A 16,737-nucleotide genomic window follows, 5' to 3' on the forward strand; every position below is an offset into this window, starting at 1 on the left:
CCATCTCAATTTAGAATCATTTTTTCTATTTCTGAAACTCTCTGTTACAAATCAGTAATAAAACATACTGGAAGGAAAACAGAAAAATTACAAGATTTCAACACTGAAATATATTGCTCACTAGTGATAATAGAACAAAGTGTTCATAAAGAGAATAATAAATTTTTTTGAAAGTTTTTTTAATGGAATCTTCCGCATTTCCAAATAAAAATGAGGGGTGAGGAGACTTTTAATTAAAAGATATTCTGCAGTTTGATTTTCATTTTTTTTTCTTAGCATTTCAAATTGGCAGAAGTGAAAATAAACATGGATTATCATAAAATGCTTTTGAGAATTACAGTAATATGAAAGTACCCTTCATTTCATTGCATTATACATTTCAATCATTTTAAAGTACTAAATATTGCCAAATGAGTCTGATCTATAATCCAACAAGCTATTCAGTTCTTCTGCTTTTTATCTTAAATTGTAAATCCCTGGCTCTCCTATATGTGTGTGGGAGTGTGTGTGGGAGTGAACATGTGACGTGCACACACATATCCCAAATCCCATATCCCAAATAAAATAACAATAATAGAGTTAACATTTGCAAAGAAGCATACTGGGATATTGGTGAAAATCATGGCAGTTGGGAATTATCAATGCTTAAAGATGTAAATATTAATACTTCCCATTTGCAATACTATAAGACCAATGTAAGGCCATTAAGAAGTGAGAGATATGTTTCAAATGTAAAATATTTAGTCAGAATGAATCACAAGGAACATAATGTAACTGCTCTTTGCAACTGTTCCTTTATTATATAAATATTTTTCTTTTTTGAAACATGCTTTTTTATTTAATTGGAGATATTAGGAGAAAGAAAGAAGATTTTATTCACTTGTAGAAATATTTACTTTAACTTTTTAGACCAAGTTTATGGAACCAGTTACAAAAAGTACAAGAAAAGGAAAAACATAGCCATCACATTTTATCACAAAGAGATTTAATGAGAATCATTTCGACTTGTGGCACTCAAGGTTGTTGTATCACTCTGATGTTCAGAGCAAAGTTGGCCTCTGTTGATTCACTATTATTGTGCTATATGTATATGGCCTTTCTCATCCTGATTTATATTTACTCTTCTTTAGGATCAAAACACCGATGGTTATGTATCATTGGAAAGGTCAATCAGCTCTAGACATACAAGAGTCTATAAGGTCATTCCACTTCTCCTCTTGGAATCTTTCCGAGCAATTGGGCTGAATGACAGTATTTCACTGTAAATGTGCCCTTTAAAGATAAGCAAAATTTACATACATGTAAGTGCATTTTTGTTCAAACAATAAAGGCACGCTGAACACATTTTGGTAGACCATAATGGATGGAAGATTGAATGCAGCTGAAAATACCTGTTGCTAGCCCAGTATAATTTTTGAACAGCAACAAAAACAATAGTAACAAATGGCAACACTTCATGTTATATCGGCCTTCCTAAACTGCTCAGTTTTTTTAAAGGTTGTAAAAGATCAATTCTTACTACCAGTAGTATCCCATTCTATTGAATTTCACAAAGAGATGGGTAATTTCTCCTGCTCTATTTAAATGATATTTAAAAACATTATTATAGGTGGCATTATTTGTTACTTTTATTAGGTATGGATTTAGTTTGCTAGCTGCTTTTTAAAACCTAATTTAAATGTTATAAGTTTATGAACCCACTATATTGAATTGTATATTAGACTTATACTGCTTTGACTGCCACCCTGAAGATAACAGGCAATAAATGGCTAAGAAATGCTTCCAATATGTGAATACTTAATAATTAGATGTGGACTAAAAAAAAATGGACCTGTCATTATTAAACATCTATTTGTTAGATTTTTTTTTTTTAATTTGATTTATATGCCGCCCTTCTCCGGAAACTCAGGGCGGCTTACAATGTGCTAAGCAATGTGCTAAGCAAAAATTTATCAGTTCATCTCTTCAGTATAAGTGTTCTAGCTTGTCATTCCATATCATATACCCATGAATGTACCCACTGCAAAGTGGGCTGTTTCCTGCCTTTATTAAGGTTTCAGAGGAAAGGATTATAAATAAACATTTGCTTCTTTAAGTTTTCAACTTATCCTTCAAACTAGGCCATTACCTGCTGTCTCTTACTTTTATCTAGTAGATTCATTTTTTGCTGCATAACCCCAGGCTTAAGCAGTTAGGGTTATTTAACTTTTAACATTACAAAATGTTCTATTATGTGAGGAGTACTCCAAGTATGGTTTATCCATAAATTGCCAAGAATTTTTCTATTAGTCAGAAAATGGAAGAGTGCCTCATTTCCTTTTTCACTTCCTAGAAAGATATCACCAACCAGTTCTTAACTATATTATTTCCATACATGAAATTTAACATCCCATAGTTGTCAACTAGTCCAATAACCATCATGTCCTGTTCTCCACAAAATTCCTAAGTTTAATGGGAGTTTTTTTTTTTTTAAAAAAAGTATTCTGGTGAGCTGTTTATGGCATATAATTTAGTGGTATCTTTAGAAAGAAGGGTATTCCTTTTATTACTCATTATTTTTTCTTTTTCTTTCCCCCTTTTTAATAGTCCCTGGTCTTTATTCTTTAGGAAACTTATTTCCCAAGTGCTTCTTCTTGACACAGTTTTAAACCTAAAATGAGAAATGTGTTGGTGGATTAAGTATCCCTCAACACAGTGACAACAAAATGCAGTGTAGTGATGTTTCCATATTATATTAAAGTATGCTGAATGTTTTGTGTTTCTTCTTACCCAAAAAAGTATAGAGTAACTAACAGCGGTGAAAAAGAGTGGGGGAGTTACCCACATAATTTTTCTTAATTAGTATTTGTGTAGGTCAAATTGAAGTCTATACTCCTAGTTATGAATTTTATCTACTTCAGAGTGAACCTGTACTTCAGTTCAGACTATATTCAACATTAATATAGCTAGTTATTATGTGTGCAGGAACTGGGCGACTTCAGGTTCCTAAACTCTGATGAGGACTGCGCTAGGGGCAAGGATATATTAAAAATTGTCCAGCTGAACTTACTTCTCCATTCATTTATTGAAAGCTTTGTACTCCCTATGGAATCATCATAGGAGTGCTGGGCTTCTGTCTCTTCCTCAACATCTCTGAATGCATCGAAATAGGAATGGGCCAGAGCCTGGGTTGCTGTGAGTCGTTTCTCTACATCGAGCTGCAACATTTTGTCGAGCAAGTCCACGGCTACAAGGAAAGATATAAATATTGTAAAAATTAAAGAATGCTGTAATTGTTTATTGTAGGAAGGATAAATCTAAAAGCTTAAGATGGCTGCTGAACTAAATTGGCTATATTTGCTTCATCCAGTTTTCACATTTCAGTAAACAAATATAAGTTGCTCACTACTGTAGTTGAAACGTACTGTAGAAGGAACTTGAAACAATATCCTTGAAAAATCTCAGTATGAGATGAGCCCAAATATAGGTCAAGTCACTTGACCTATATATGATAAAGCTTACAACATAGCTAAATTAGATAGAAGGATTCAGCTTGATGGATTGTAAAGTGGCCTGTAACTTCAACAAAGTCCAACTTTTCAAACATCTTTGTTGAAGTTCCAGGTCATTTTGTAATACATCAAGCCGAATCCTTCTATCTAATTTTTTTTTTTTAATTTGATTTATATGCCGCCCTTCTCCGGAGACTCAGGGCGGTTTACAATGTGCTCAGCAATAGCTGAGCTACATTGTAAGCTTTGTCATTTGGAAATTGAGGCAGGGTGAAACCCAAGTGACTTGATGTATATTTGTAATCTTTACCATTACATTACAGGTCAGTTCTCACCATGGAGCCACTGAAGAATTTCTTCTCACTACAAGTAGAAGTTTTGGAAAAGTGCTCTTATCTAGACTGTAGTGGGGAGGCAAGAGTAAAATTTAGAAATGTGTAGGAAATGGAAAATACTTTTTATTTGAAAGTCAGAATAAAATTCAAGTGCTCTTGAAATTAAACAGTGAAAATGGGACCACCTGACGTTCCCTTCAAAATCACAAAACTGTACCTCAGTTATTTTGGCCATGGCATGAGGGGGAATTCACTGGAGAAACCAATTATGACTGGAAGATTTAGCTGTAAAAGGAAACAAGGCTGCCAAAGAACATGATGACTAGACAATATCAAAGCTGACACCAGTCAGAGCTTAAAACAACTCAAAGAAGTAGTGCAAGATCAGAAGATGCAGAGAGACCTGGCCCATAGAATCACTAAGAGACAGACATGACTGAATGGACAACATAATCATCATTATCATCATCAATGTTCCCTTGTTACCTTGTTTTTTACCACAAACCTAAGAGAAAATTGCAGTGCAGTGCAGTGCATACTGACTGCTACTAGCCAACTGGCAGAAAAAATGATCAAGGTATAGTTTTTTTAAAAAAAACAAATCCCCCACTTAAAACAAGAATACAGCCCTGCTCTTATCCACTGAGCAGAAAGTTACAGTTGTTTACAAAATGTTAGCAAAATCTACACCTTGTTTCAGCAGGGAAGTTTCTTTAAATAAATCTTGAGGTACTGAGCTAATCTCTGGTATTCCTTTCAATTAATATTTTTTTCCAATCTGAAGACATAAGGCGACCAAGTATACAGACTCTATTTCCATAAATCCCTATCAGGTTTCCTTAATGTTTTCAATATGTGCCTGCCAAACTTCAACAATCCACAACAACATTATTTTATTCATTGTTAAATGCATTCATGATTATATTTATCTGCTGCCCATCTCACAGTTTGAGATGGCTCTATGCATGTAGCAATCTGATAAAATTATGCTAGTATTCTTAATGTTTACCTAATATTGATATTGTTAACAAAACTTGTGTGAAACGTACGCAATACATATGCAGATACATTTGGCTTGCCTGCTTGCAAAATTAAGCACAGTATGCATGAACCTTAACTGGGATCCATTCACTTGTAAATGTTAATTTCCCTTAACAGTTTTATTTTAAAGAAAAAAAATCAGATTGGGCAATCATCTGGCTCAGATCAATCTTTTGTCTGCTCATGTGCTTAACTGCTTCTCATCACTCTCTCCCATATCATCAGATCCAGTCTATGCAAATTGTAGCAGGGACATGATTGGTTCCTGCTGTCATACTGGCTCGACCAGAAAACATGTGGGTAAGAAAAGGCAACCCCCTGTCACAAGGCATAGAGCTACCCAGCTGGAGAGCTAGCAGTACTCGGAACATTCCAAATGACACTACTTGAAATGGTAAAATTTTACTCTGGGATCGGATCCAAACTCTTGCAACTCATGTTTTGTTTTGAATACCAAAAATGCCACTTGTGGCTGCTAAGCTAGAGAAGACTGGCATGTAATAAAACATTTACTTTAGGGTATTTCCCATTATACTCAAGGGAATTTATTTTCACAACAACATCCAGAGGGTAATACATTATTCATGCTTAATTACATTTTGAAGATTTTGTTGTTATCAAAGTCGCACAGAATATGCTGGCTCGGCTAGAATCATAAAAGAGATTGTTTTGACATGTTCATCTGTCATCCGAATAAAAGTTAAATAATACATTTCAGTTGTATAATCTTTTTGAGGAATATTAGTTTTGTCGTAAATTAAAACTTATAAAAGAACTTACCCATAGGACTGGCTTTGGGTAAAAGCAAAGATAAATCCATTTTGGGAATTTTAGGAAGTGTCTGTATGTAGCTTTTAGCCTAAAAAAAATAACATTTTCATAAAGCCATATAAATGTCACCTTGAAAAGTTACATCATAATCTACTCTTTATAGATTGATTAGAAGCCCACATATTGGCCATACACTTCTTTTATACAAAGTAAAAGGTCCGCATTAGCCTCCTTTGAGCTGTGTTGTACATAAGACAAAGTAATAATTTTACTGTAGTAAAAATAATAATATGACTTCATGGCTCCTAATAGTTGCATCTCTCTTTATATCAAGATGGAAGCTTGTAATCTAATGTATAACATGCTGCCTAATTTCATGTAATGAGAGAGTACAGAAGGCAGACAACTGGGAGAGAGACTATTCAGCCATCTAAAAAGAGCAGCCTCTTGCCCCTGCTAGTTAACTAAGTAAGGAGGGCAACAGAGAAAACGAAAGAAAGGGCATCTTTGAGGAAGAGAAAGAAAGGGCATCTTTCATTCATATCTGGCTTTGGTGCTGCTCATCTTAAGAGCAATGATTGGCACTTCAAAAAATACTTTTATGGTTCAGATGACATTTTCTGCCTGTTTGTTCTGACTTCTTCAAGTAAATAAGGTGCAATACTAAACAAAAGTCAAACCAAAGTAGGATTTGCATCTAAATAAACATGCATAATACTCCATTTTCAATTTATGGAAACAAAATATTTCAGTTTTCTTATCTCTGAATAACTACATTCATTTGCCATTTTCATAAGAAGAATTTGTCTGTCTATAAAGATACTTTTTCGTGCTATGTTTATAGCTAGCACATTCCAGCTTATTTTGGCCTTTGTTCAACAGTTTTGTCATTCCTTTTTTCAATTTTTATAATGCAATATCCTTTCCATGACAGAAAAACCTTCCTATACTGGCAGGGAAGCCGTCTTTCATCAGGCTGTGTACAGAACAGGCAACCTAGGGCCATTTTTCCCTCCCAGTTCTGCTTTAGAGAAGTTGTTCTCCAGCTGTTACAACCCCAGTATTTCATTTAATTTCAGAGTTAGTGTTCAATGGTTTTTGTCAGGAGCTGAGTGCACCCAACAATCCTCAACAGCGATGCAGGAATAAACAAGTACTAATGAATATTAATAATGCATGTTATAAAACTCAAAGATTATTAAAAGAAAATGCTGGTATAATATCATTTTTTTTCTTGTCAGAGAAGCTTACAAGGGTGGTCGCTTAAAGTACTAGATTAAAGCTAGGAAGATACCCATCACATCAATTTTCTCTATTTTATCTGACAGGGTTTTGGAGAAGATTAATGGGGCTATGAGAAAGCACATTACTTTGAGTTAATTGGAGGAGTGGTGGGATACATATGTACAATTACAGTTGACATCATTGATAAAAGTTGGGCAGAAAGTTAAACTTTCTAAAACAATAAGAACATATGAGTTTACCGCTTTGTCTTCCAGTTTTTGCACAAACTCTTCTCCAGGGCTTCCCGTCACTTTCAGGATCTGGGTGAGCTGATCAAGATCTGGCAGGCTGAATCAAGTATTATCAACAGAGGCCAGACATTGAATTTGACAAAAAAAAAAACCCTTCATAAATGGCTCCATTTACCATATATTTATTCTACTTTTTCTATAAAAGGGCAAGCTATATAGCTTGCTTCCATACCTTGTTGTTGGCATCATTAGGCTGAGAGATACTGAATCTTTCCTGCTAGATCATTGATAGTTAGGGAGAATAAAACCTGCAACCCCCAATCATTTGTGTTAAAGTATAGATAGTTCTCCACTTACAACAGTTCATTTAGTGACCGTTCAAAGTTACAACAGCACTGAAAAAAGTTACTTATGACCATTTTTCACACTTACGACCATTGCTGTATCCTCATGGTCATGGGATCAAAATTCAGATGCTTGGCAACTATATTTATGATGACTGCAGTGTCCCGGGATCATGTGATCTCCTTTTGCAACCTTCTGACAAGCAAAGTCAATGAGTAAACCAGATTCACTTAACAATCATGTTACTCACTTAACAATTGCAATTATTCACTTAACAACTGTGGCAGGAAAGGTCGTAAAATGGGGCAAAACTCACTCAACAAATGTCTCGCTTAGCCACATAAATTTTGGCCTCAATTGTGGTCATAAATTGAGGACTACCTATAATAGGAACAACTTCAGAATATCAGTTTATATCAGAAATGTCTAAAGCATAATCTATGATCTCCTGCCTAAACATTTAAACGCCGCTTCATCAACAGAGATAAGTGTGCGGTGTGCATGTCAGTTTTCAGACTGCTGAAGAGATTGGCAAAAGTTCCAAGCAAAGAGCAGATGTAGGCTGCCTCACCTGCATAGAAACAGCAGGCCTCTTCCCACTTCCTAGCCCCCTCCACCATAGGCACCATCAAAGGTTTACTGACTATTCATACATGTCTTGTTTGAAAGAACAGCAGTTGCTAGAACTCTTGTGTATATAGTAACCTTAGCCTTCCTTCTAGTGAATCTTGGAACTCTGCGGAGAAGGAAGCAGAGAGAGGAGATGTTGGAAGTTGTGGCTATATTTATAGAAGAATTTATAAATAAAAAGGTAGTAGAATTGTGTCATTTCACAGAAAAAAACTTGTTTGGTTTAAGGAGCTGCAGACAGAGCTGTGAAGAAATTGAGATGTGATGGGTGAAATGTGATTTGGAGCACATGTGGACATACATAAGGGCGTGCATGTCAGGAGCACCTTCAGCTAAGCATGGCTTTTCCCAGGATCATGCATCAGCTGCTGAGGGCAACTCCATAAAACCTAGGAATAGAGTCAACAGTTTTAAACTGTTGCTGACAAATACAACATGTGCCCCCATACTTGTTCTTAATCCCATTCCCCCCTCCCCCCAAACCCTAATTTCTACCCAACTTGAACAGACAGGAGCTATGTTGGCGCTCAATGCTTCCTGAAGTAATGTTTGCTTTTGAAAGTGAAGCCTTGCACAATCTATTTATACATTGTCTTGAACACAGCTAAAGATCCACCCGTGATGAACATCAAGCATCAAAGGGAGAGAGAAACATTAAATAACCTTGTTTGACACAACTATGCTATTAATTAAAATCCCGTAATATGTGAAAATAGATTTTTAGATTAAACAGTACTCACAGTACTTATTTTTTGCAAGTATAAGTATTTTGAATTTTCATACTAGATTTCTTCCTACCAAAAACCCTCTATGTTATCTATATTTTCAGTCCAAACTATGAGAGCATCAGTTTCAGACAGGGGCACAGAGAAGGATACAGTCTTTACCCTTAAACAGAGTTTTCCCAGTCAACATTTCTGCCATGATACAACCAACAGACCAGATGTCCACTGTTTGAAAGAGAGAAATATACAAGAAAGGATTTAATGCTAAAGTTAAAATAGCAGCATTGGAAACTAAAATACACATTTTACGCATGCTTGTAACAGATCTTCTTGTTTACAAGTTACATTACTGTACCTTTAGCTATCAGAGCTTGGGTGCAAAAATCCAGACAAGTTGCAGTAAAGAGATACAGAAAAGTCTAACTCTTTGTTGCTATCTTGTGGTCATACAGATTTTTTCAACATAAAACTGATAGTCCATCTTGTAATATTATCTTTTATTATTCTTATTTTATGGTTTTGAAATCCTCTTTAAATGCTATAAGGCAATGAGCTATTTTGCACAAAAGAAGTTTTCCCCCAACTTGCTGCACACACACACACACACACACACACACACACACACACACACACACACACACACACATACACTGGGCTATGTCTAACATAATTCCTAGCCAGCAACTCTCTGATCGTGCTTATAGAGGATCGGGGTGTTGAAGAGCAATCCATTTTGAGGACACTATAATGGGCAAGCGTGTATTCAGATTTTTTCTATCCTAATTTGGTTACACAAAATATATGGCTGGCACTTATGGTTTTTTCAGATATTTTAGCTTCTTTTTATTCAAAGGTGTTATTACAGGAGAAATGCATTAGACCAGGGCTGTCAAGCTTGTGGCCCGCAGGCCGGATGCATCATGCACTGGCCATGCCTACGCACGGTTTAGTCCCGTTACGTCAAGTGATGCTGCTGTGATGATGTGAGTTTGACACCCCTGCATTAGACTAACGAAACAACTTTTTCACAGTAGTAGTTTTGTCAACAGCTGCATTTGAAGCACATGTGTCCACATATCACAATGCAATTGAGTAAGAAATTACTCACGCTGATCAATTAACCAGGAGACACAGAACAAGATTCTGTTCTATTCTATGCAAAATCATTGGACTGAATTAATCTGAGTTTTAGAAATTAATAGTGGTGAAAATAAAATTATGTAACACAGTCCATGGTAGCTGTCTGCAGTTTATGGAAGGTGAGAATTCAGTTTAGATGAACTCTTTTGTGCATCTATCTGGGTATAGACATCACTGAAAAGAATACAACTTCTCAGTAAGCAAAGTAGGAGAAGCCATAGTACTTTAATTAATGTTTGCTTGAAGAAAAGCAGACTGCATACTTTGGGCATTTCATTTGCAAAGCTATATACTATGTTTTACAAACTAATTATTGGGCTCGTGCAGTTTGAATGCCACAGTTTAACATAATCTGAATCAGGTCATGCTGTGAGGGTTTGTATTGTACTTATTGAAAAAAGGGGGAAATTAAATACATTAAACATCACATAGAAACTCCAGAGTTAGCCATTAATCCACAATTTACTAAGATTTTCCCAACACCCCCCCCCTCCCCAAATAAAGAATTTAACCCACCAGTCTGGTTGTAATGCATCCAGTTCAGAATCACTTCAGGTGCTCTGTACCAACGAGTTACAACATAGCCTGTCATCTCTGTATCTGTATGCCTTGCTAAGCCAAAATCCAAGATCTAAAAACATGAAAAATTGTTTTGTGCAATGAGAAATGTACAGAACAGTGTTGCCATGCATCCAAAGCAATAGCAAAATAATAATAATAATTTTTTGTTTTTTTTCAGAAGGCTCCACAAAGTTTCTTAAGTGCTTCCTAGAAGCAATAGACTGCTATTACAAAGCCATCACTTCTTTTTAACACAGTGGTGACTAAAAGCACGTTAGCTTTAATGATGTCAGCTGAGGGCCTTTCCCCATTGTTGAGCCAAAAGGCAATCCACCCATCTTTGAGTCAGCAGGAAACTACACTGGCTTGAAATGTGCTGCCTAATTACAATGCCTAGGCTGCCTCTGTTGCCATCTGTTCTAAGTCACCATCAACTTGTGTCATCTTGATGTTGTGGGTACAGCATGTGATAAGCCAACAATTAGTTGATCCCTCTGGCTGTGCTGACCTCCCTCTTCAGCATGTCACCAGTCACAGCACTGCAGCAGGACAATGTTTGTCATCTCTCCTACCTGTGCCCTATCCTCTGGCATCCCATTCTGTCATAATCCATGTGGAATATTAAAAAAAAAAAAACAGGCTGGAATCAAGAAGAACTCTGAGTCAAAAAATAGCACTTATTCAGGGCTGCCCTCTTCTTCCTCCTTTCAATGTTCTGTTATGAGAGGCAATCCTGATCCTATCATTCCATGCTAATTTTGCCTTGGATCAAAGTAAAGGCATAGAATTAAAGAAATTTCAGTACTGCGCAGTGCTGTTGTGCAATTCTAATAAGCCAATGGCACTACACTAAGATGTCCAGCTGCTCGAGCAGAACTGGTGCAGAAAAGGGTGACAGGATGGGGGAGGATGTGTCTTCATCACCTGAAATGATCAATCATAATTCTCTGAACACATCTTTGATCTCTGTCATACAGTGGTGGAAAAACATAACAAATTTTGCCCATCTTAAGACTGTCATTGGATGCTGTTGGTATAAGGGGAAAACACTGCTTTAGCTGAGGATAATTTAAACCAGCCTCAGTCATGGGCTGGGGACAAGAGGAAAACAACCTAATGGGAACAGAGAAGCAAGAGCAACATTGCCAGGGCATGTTTATAGCATGACTAAGTACAGGTGGGAAAGGCCTGAGGGAAACCAGTTCTCTTTCATTTTTTTGAGTGTTATAATCTTGATAACCAAGACTCAGATACTTTGCCAAAACTCATGTTCTAAAGATTTGCCAAGGCTAGCTATAAATCAAGGGCAGAAAATATAGCAATAACATAGTCTTTATAGTGCTCTTTGTGTGGTTTACAATGCCGGCTTATTGCTCCCAACAATCTGGGTTCTCATTTTACTGACCTCAGAAGGCAGAGTCAACCTTGAGCCCCATCAGGATTGAACTACAGACTGTGGACAGAGTTAGCCTGCAATACTGAATTTTAACCTCTATACCACCAGGAGTCTTTCTTATATACTCCATTCTACTATAGAAAGAGTACTGACAAATCATTCAAGATGCCATTACAGTGCAAGTCTAAAACTGAGAGTGGGATGTAAACTTAATATTACCGTGCATTTGAATTCTGAGGCTCTGCAGTATAGGTTTAAAACAGAGAACATAATTAAACTCTAATTATATGTACTGTTACGTAATATAAGGATTCTTCTAGGTGAAGGCAGTTTGTGAACATACTTTTTTTCCTAATTAATAAAAAATAGATATTTTTTTTTGAAGGAGAGAAGATAGTTGGAGGAAATAATAGGAAAAATGGGAAATTTAGATGATGTCATCTAAAATTCCATTTCAAACAAAGCAATTGCTTAATAAAATGAAATAAATATGTTATCACCCAGGTGCACTTTAAATTGGCTGATTTCAATGAATCTATCTTTAGATATCCCATCAAAATAAGTAGGTGTTATTTCCAAATAATGTGTTGCAGATGAAGGTGCACTGAAGATTCAGAACAACATGGTCAAACCAACAATGCAGTCTACTTTTTCATTAAACAAAAACAAAAATCCTACCTTTAATTCACAGTCTTCATTCACTGCTAAATTGCCTGGCTTTAGATCCTGCAGTATACAAAATTAGAAAACTCCATTGTCGCTATCACAATTCGATCCTAGAGTAAATAATTACATAATAAGCACATTCTTTCCTCCCATCCCAGAGCCACGCATCGGATTTGCTCCCTAACAAGCACTTAACATGATCCAGGCTGTCCGATGTCCACTTGGTCCTCAGCACTGAAAAAGCAGTTTCCCTGGCTAAAAATTTGAATGTGACCAGCCACAATATTCAAATGAAAAATCTGCTACTGATTAGTATATAGAATGTCTACCAGGGACGTGTTGTAAGGTTTAGTCATTCTATTCCATTAATCTTTTTTATACTTTTTGATTCAAATGATTGTTAATCTATTGACTTCATGACTACTGGCTGCCACCAAAGAGGTTGTTTTTCTTAATTGCATGTTAATGGTCACTTGGATTTGTACGGCCTTTATGCACCTGCTCCCCACATAAATATTACTGAAGCCAAAGATGTTAGTGTGTATGAGACATATGTTGAATTATAGTGTCTCTTACATACATCCACATCACTTCTCTCAAAATGTTTGTGACCCATGGATCTGTTGGCTAGTCACCCTTTCAAGCCATCTGCCACGTTTGGGTCTCTTTGCTGACATCTCATTGTTAACTGGATCTGTACATGCAAACATCACTGTACGTGGAAGCCATACCACTTCTAGGTTACATTCTGGGATGGGGTGAACTTTTCAAAGAACATCCTGTGAGAAAGAGAGGCAGGGCTTCCCCAAAAGCAGGCTGTCCATTGGAAAGGGGAATGTAGGCTGCAAAGGTGCAAGAGCCAGGTCTATTCAGTTAACCTTTCAGTTAGGTGCATTAAACCAGGGATAGGCTAGTCAATTTGAGGTCTTTACACAGTCTAAATTGGCCAGGTTTGGCTAAAACAGCACAGAAAATATATGTGCAACCCACATGAAGCAGATGAAAAGAAGGATCCCACACCAGAACTGCCAACCCAAAGGTACTGGAGCAGGGAAGGAAGGTAATACATGACGTCTGTCTGCCGAAGCAATGGGCTGACTATGAGATGGAGGCTGTCCTTGGGGAAACAGTAATGGGGTATGCTTGTGCTACAGTAAGGAACTGTGTGGATGAGCTCTTAAACTGTAATCCAGTTCCCACTAATTTAATAATTTTCTTTTAAGCTCAAAAATTGGGTACAATTTACATTGCACTCTTCTTGCTGGTTGACAGAGAGTTTTTAACTCACTTAACAGCTCTAGCAATATTTTGGAGGGAAGAACACCAAGCAGGAATCTTCCTGCTTTTCCTGTGAATGCTCCACTGCCGTAGATGTTCTACCAATAGAGCTGCGGGTGTCACAAAACAGCAGTGGATTTGCCAGATCCAAATTTCCTTATTCTTCTTAACAATTTTCTCCCAAACACCCGATGCCACATTGGCAAATTGCCTTCCACTTCACTCAACAGGAGGGGGGCAGGGAAGAAAACCTGTTTTTCTATCTCTCCCTGTTGTGCTGCTGCAGCAGAATGACAAAACAGAGAGGATAGTAGTCATTCTATTAAGGCCTTTCATTTCCCAATTCCTCTGTTGTAGTTATTAAGAATTAAATTCCTCCCCTTCTCCACAATTAATGAGAATGTACCGGTAAATATTCTCTGAGACTCCAAGTATTGCGCATTTGACTATCTCTGCAATTGCATGATATGTACTAATAGGACAGTGTGAAACATTTCTGCTAAATGTGTTCAACCAGGTAAATATTCTTCCTCTTTGAAAGGTACTTACTGTGTTTCCCCGAAAATAAGACCCTGTCTTATATTTTTTTGAACCCTGAAATAAGCGCTTGGCCTTATTGCCATGCACTCAAAAGCCTGATTGGGCTTATTATCAGGGGATGTCTTATTTTGGGGGAAACAGGGTAAAAGTCTCTCTCTCTCAGTTCTGTAATGTTTTCATTGGATTATTTCTATGTTTAAAAACTGGCCTCAGGGCATGCACGAGGTCTGTCTAATGATGTCTTCTGCTTGGGTGACATGTAATATGTTTTCCTCAGGCAGTTTTCAACTGCCATAGAAAAAGGTGAGCCAACAAGTTGGATTACAGGGTTTGATCCTGAAATGCATGAGGGAAATGTCAAATGAAGTATATCTCAGTGGGGATAGAATGTATTTCCTAAGGTGAGACATGCCATGTAGCTACCAGCTTCCACCAGTAGCAGGAAACTGGAGAGACTGGAGAGGCAGAAATTCTTACATGAACATTGCACCAAAACTTGTGTTTATTAAAACATTGGCCTGAGCATCATGTGGCGTATGATCTTGGCCCTGTTCCTGACCGCAAAAAGTTTTGGATTGGCGCAATTATTTTTTTTCTTTTCTGAGGGCAGATATGTACAATTGGCCAGCATTGCTAAATAAATCCTGATTTAATTAATTAATTCTATATTTGTAAATATATGGAAGGAGAACATCTTAATTCTTCTGTTGTTTTCCAACTACTGAGTTATTTTATAAGGAAGAATCAGTGGGCTAAGAAAGAATTTAGCAATTTCACACATCCCCCCTCTCTCTATATTCTTGCAAATATATATATAGCAAAATATAAAGCAAAAATATTTATATTGTAAATGTGTTTCTCCACATTAATGTTAACAAAGGAAACAAGGAATTTCCAAAGTTGGAGATAGGATGATATCAGCTGAATAGGATAAGAGGGGCTGTAGTTGTTTGCAACATGCTAGTGAGCCAGAATTAGGACATTGCCACCAACTGCCAAGAGGCTTCTATGCCTAGGGAGATGTGCAGGTTCTCTTCTGGGGGGGACAGAAAACAAAGGTCATTTGGTTTCAGCATAGCAATAGAGATTAGGCGATCTTTTTACATACCAAAGAGGCTTGAAAAGGTTGACAACAAAAGAACTTTAGCAATATGCATTAGTGCAGTCTTCCATAGCTTGGGGCCAGAGGCGTTTGACGCTGGGAGATTATGGGAGCCACACCTGGAAGGCACCAGGTTGTAGAAGGCTGCACTGGTAAGCTGTACATTCTAGAACAGGAATAACTTTAAAAAGAACATACCCTGTGAATGATTCCAGCAGAGTGAATATACTGCAAAAGAAGAAAAAGACAACAGGAAGATTACAGACAGCCTCCTCCATAGTTGATATTAATCAAGATTCCCTGTGATAGAGCATGTTCTATAGCAGAGGTCTTCAAACTTGGCAGCTTTAAGACTTGTGGACTTTAACTCCCAGAATTCCTCAGCCAGCATTTCTCAGACAGAGAATGCCTCAGACAGAGAATTCCTCAGCCAGAATTCCAATTCCCATCAATTCTGGGAGTTGAAGTCCCCAAGTCATAAAGTTGCCAAGTTTGGAGACCTCTGTTCTATAGGGTATACAAAATATCTTTCTATGTGGATTAATTATCTCAAAACAACCCTTAGAAAGTGGAAACACCCTTTCTACCGAAAAGAAAAATAATCCAATAGAAATATTCTAGAATTCCTCAGAGCTTCTTGTCAACAAGCACAAGGAACCCCGATGAGGCCTGTTGTTTTTTTGTGAGAGTGATTCTGGTGAAGTAAACTCTTTCCTTGCAACTTTCTCCTTTTCCTTATTTTTGCTAAATCATGAGCTCTGGCAATCTTCCATTACTGATGACCTTTTCATATGCTGAACGGCTAGCCCCAGAATCCCCAGGAGGTGTGGTCACCACTGGATGGGCAAGATAGGAGGTGTGAACCAAAGTGAGGACACGGATAATGAACAATTCAATACAGAGATAATAGCCATCTTGCTTCTAACCAAGTTATCTTGGCTACAAGCCAGATGCTGTGGATGGAAATGATTTGTACTTCAGAAATGGGAGATGCTTCTGAGATGAGAAACTCCAGGTCCTGTAAATGATGAGGTCCACCTCATGTGGACATCAATATGCAAAGCAATAGGTCAAGCAAACCAAGGACTTAAGTGTATCTATATATCAAAATTCCAGAAAGTTTAACAATCAGCTCTTGCAAGCACATCCCTGGATATAATCATGCAAGAGGTACGTGGAAGTCCAAAAGGCTAAAGCACAAAAGAATTTTAAAATAATAAGGGAAGTAAAAGCAACAAGAA

At 37.2% G+C, this 16,737-nt stretch overlaps 1 protein-coding gene across 1 annotated transcript in view; it reads right to left on the reverse strand.

The window, feature by feature from the left end:
• Positions 1-774: 774 nt before the first annotated feature.
• The window catches only part of MAPK13 (mitogen-activated protein kinase 13), a 29,133-nt gene continuing 13,170 nt past the window's right edge, over positions 775-16,737 (reverse strand). Inside the window, exons 5-12 of the mRNA XM_034414704.3 lie at positions 15,695-15,724; positions 12,589-12,636; positions 10,470-10,584; positions 8,967-9,038; positions 7,123-7,202; positions 5,648-5,726; positions 3,050-3,226; positions 775-1,272 (exon numbers count right to left, since the gene is read on the reverse strand). Of these exons, the coding sequence (XP_034270595.1) occupies positions 1,193-1,272; positions 3,050-3,226; positions 5,648-5,726; positions 7,123-7,202; positions 8,967-9,038; positions 10,470-10,584; positions 12,589-12,636; positions 15,695-15,724 (681 nt within the window). The 3' untranslated portion in view covers positions 775-1,192. The remainder of the gene's footprint in view (positions 1,273-3,049; positions 3,227-5,647; positions 5,727-7,122; positions 7,203-8,966; positions 9,039-10,469; positions 10,585-12,588; positions 12,637-15,694; positions 15,725-16,737) is intronic.

Source organism: Pantherophis guttatus, chromosome 3 (assembly GCF_059756535.1).
Source record: "Pantherophis guttatus breed Tessera chromosome 3, ASM5975653v1, whole genome shotgun sequence".
NCBI lineage: Eukaryota > Metazoa > Chordata > Lepidosauria > Squamata > Colubridae > Pantherophis > Pantherophis guttatus.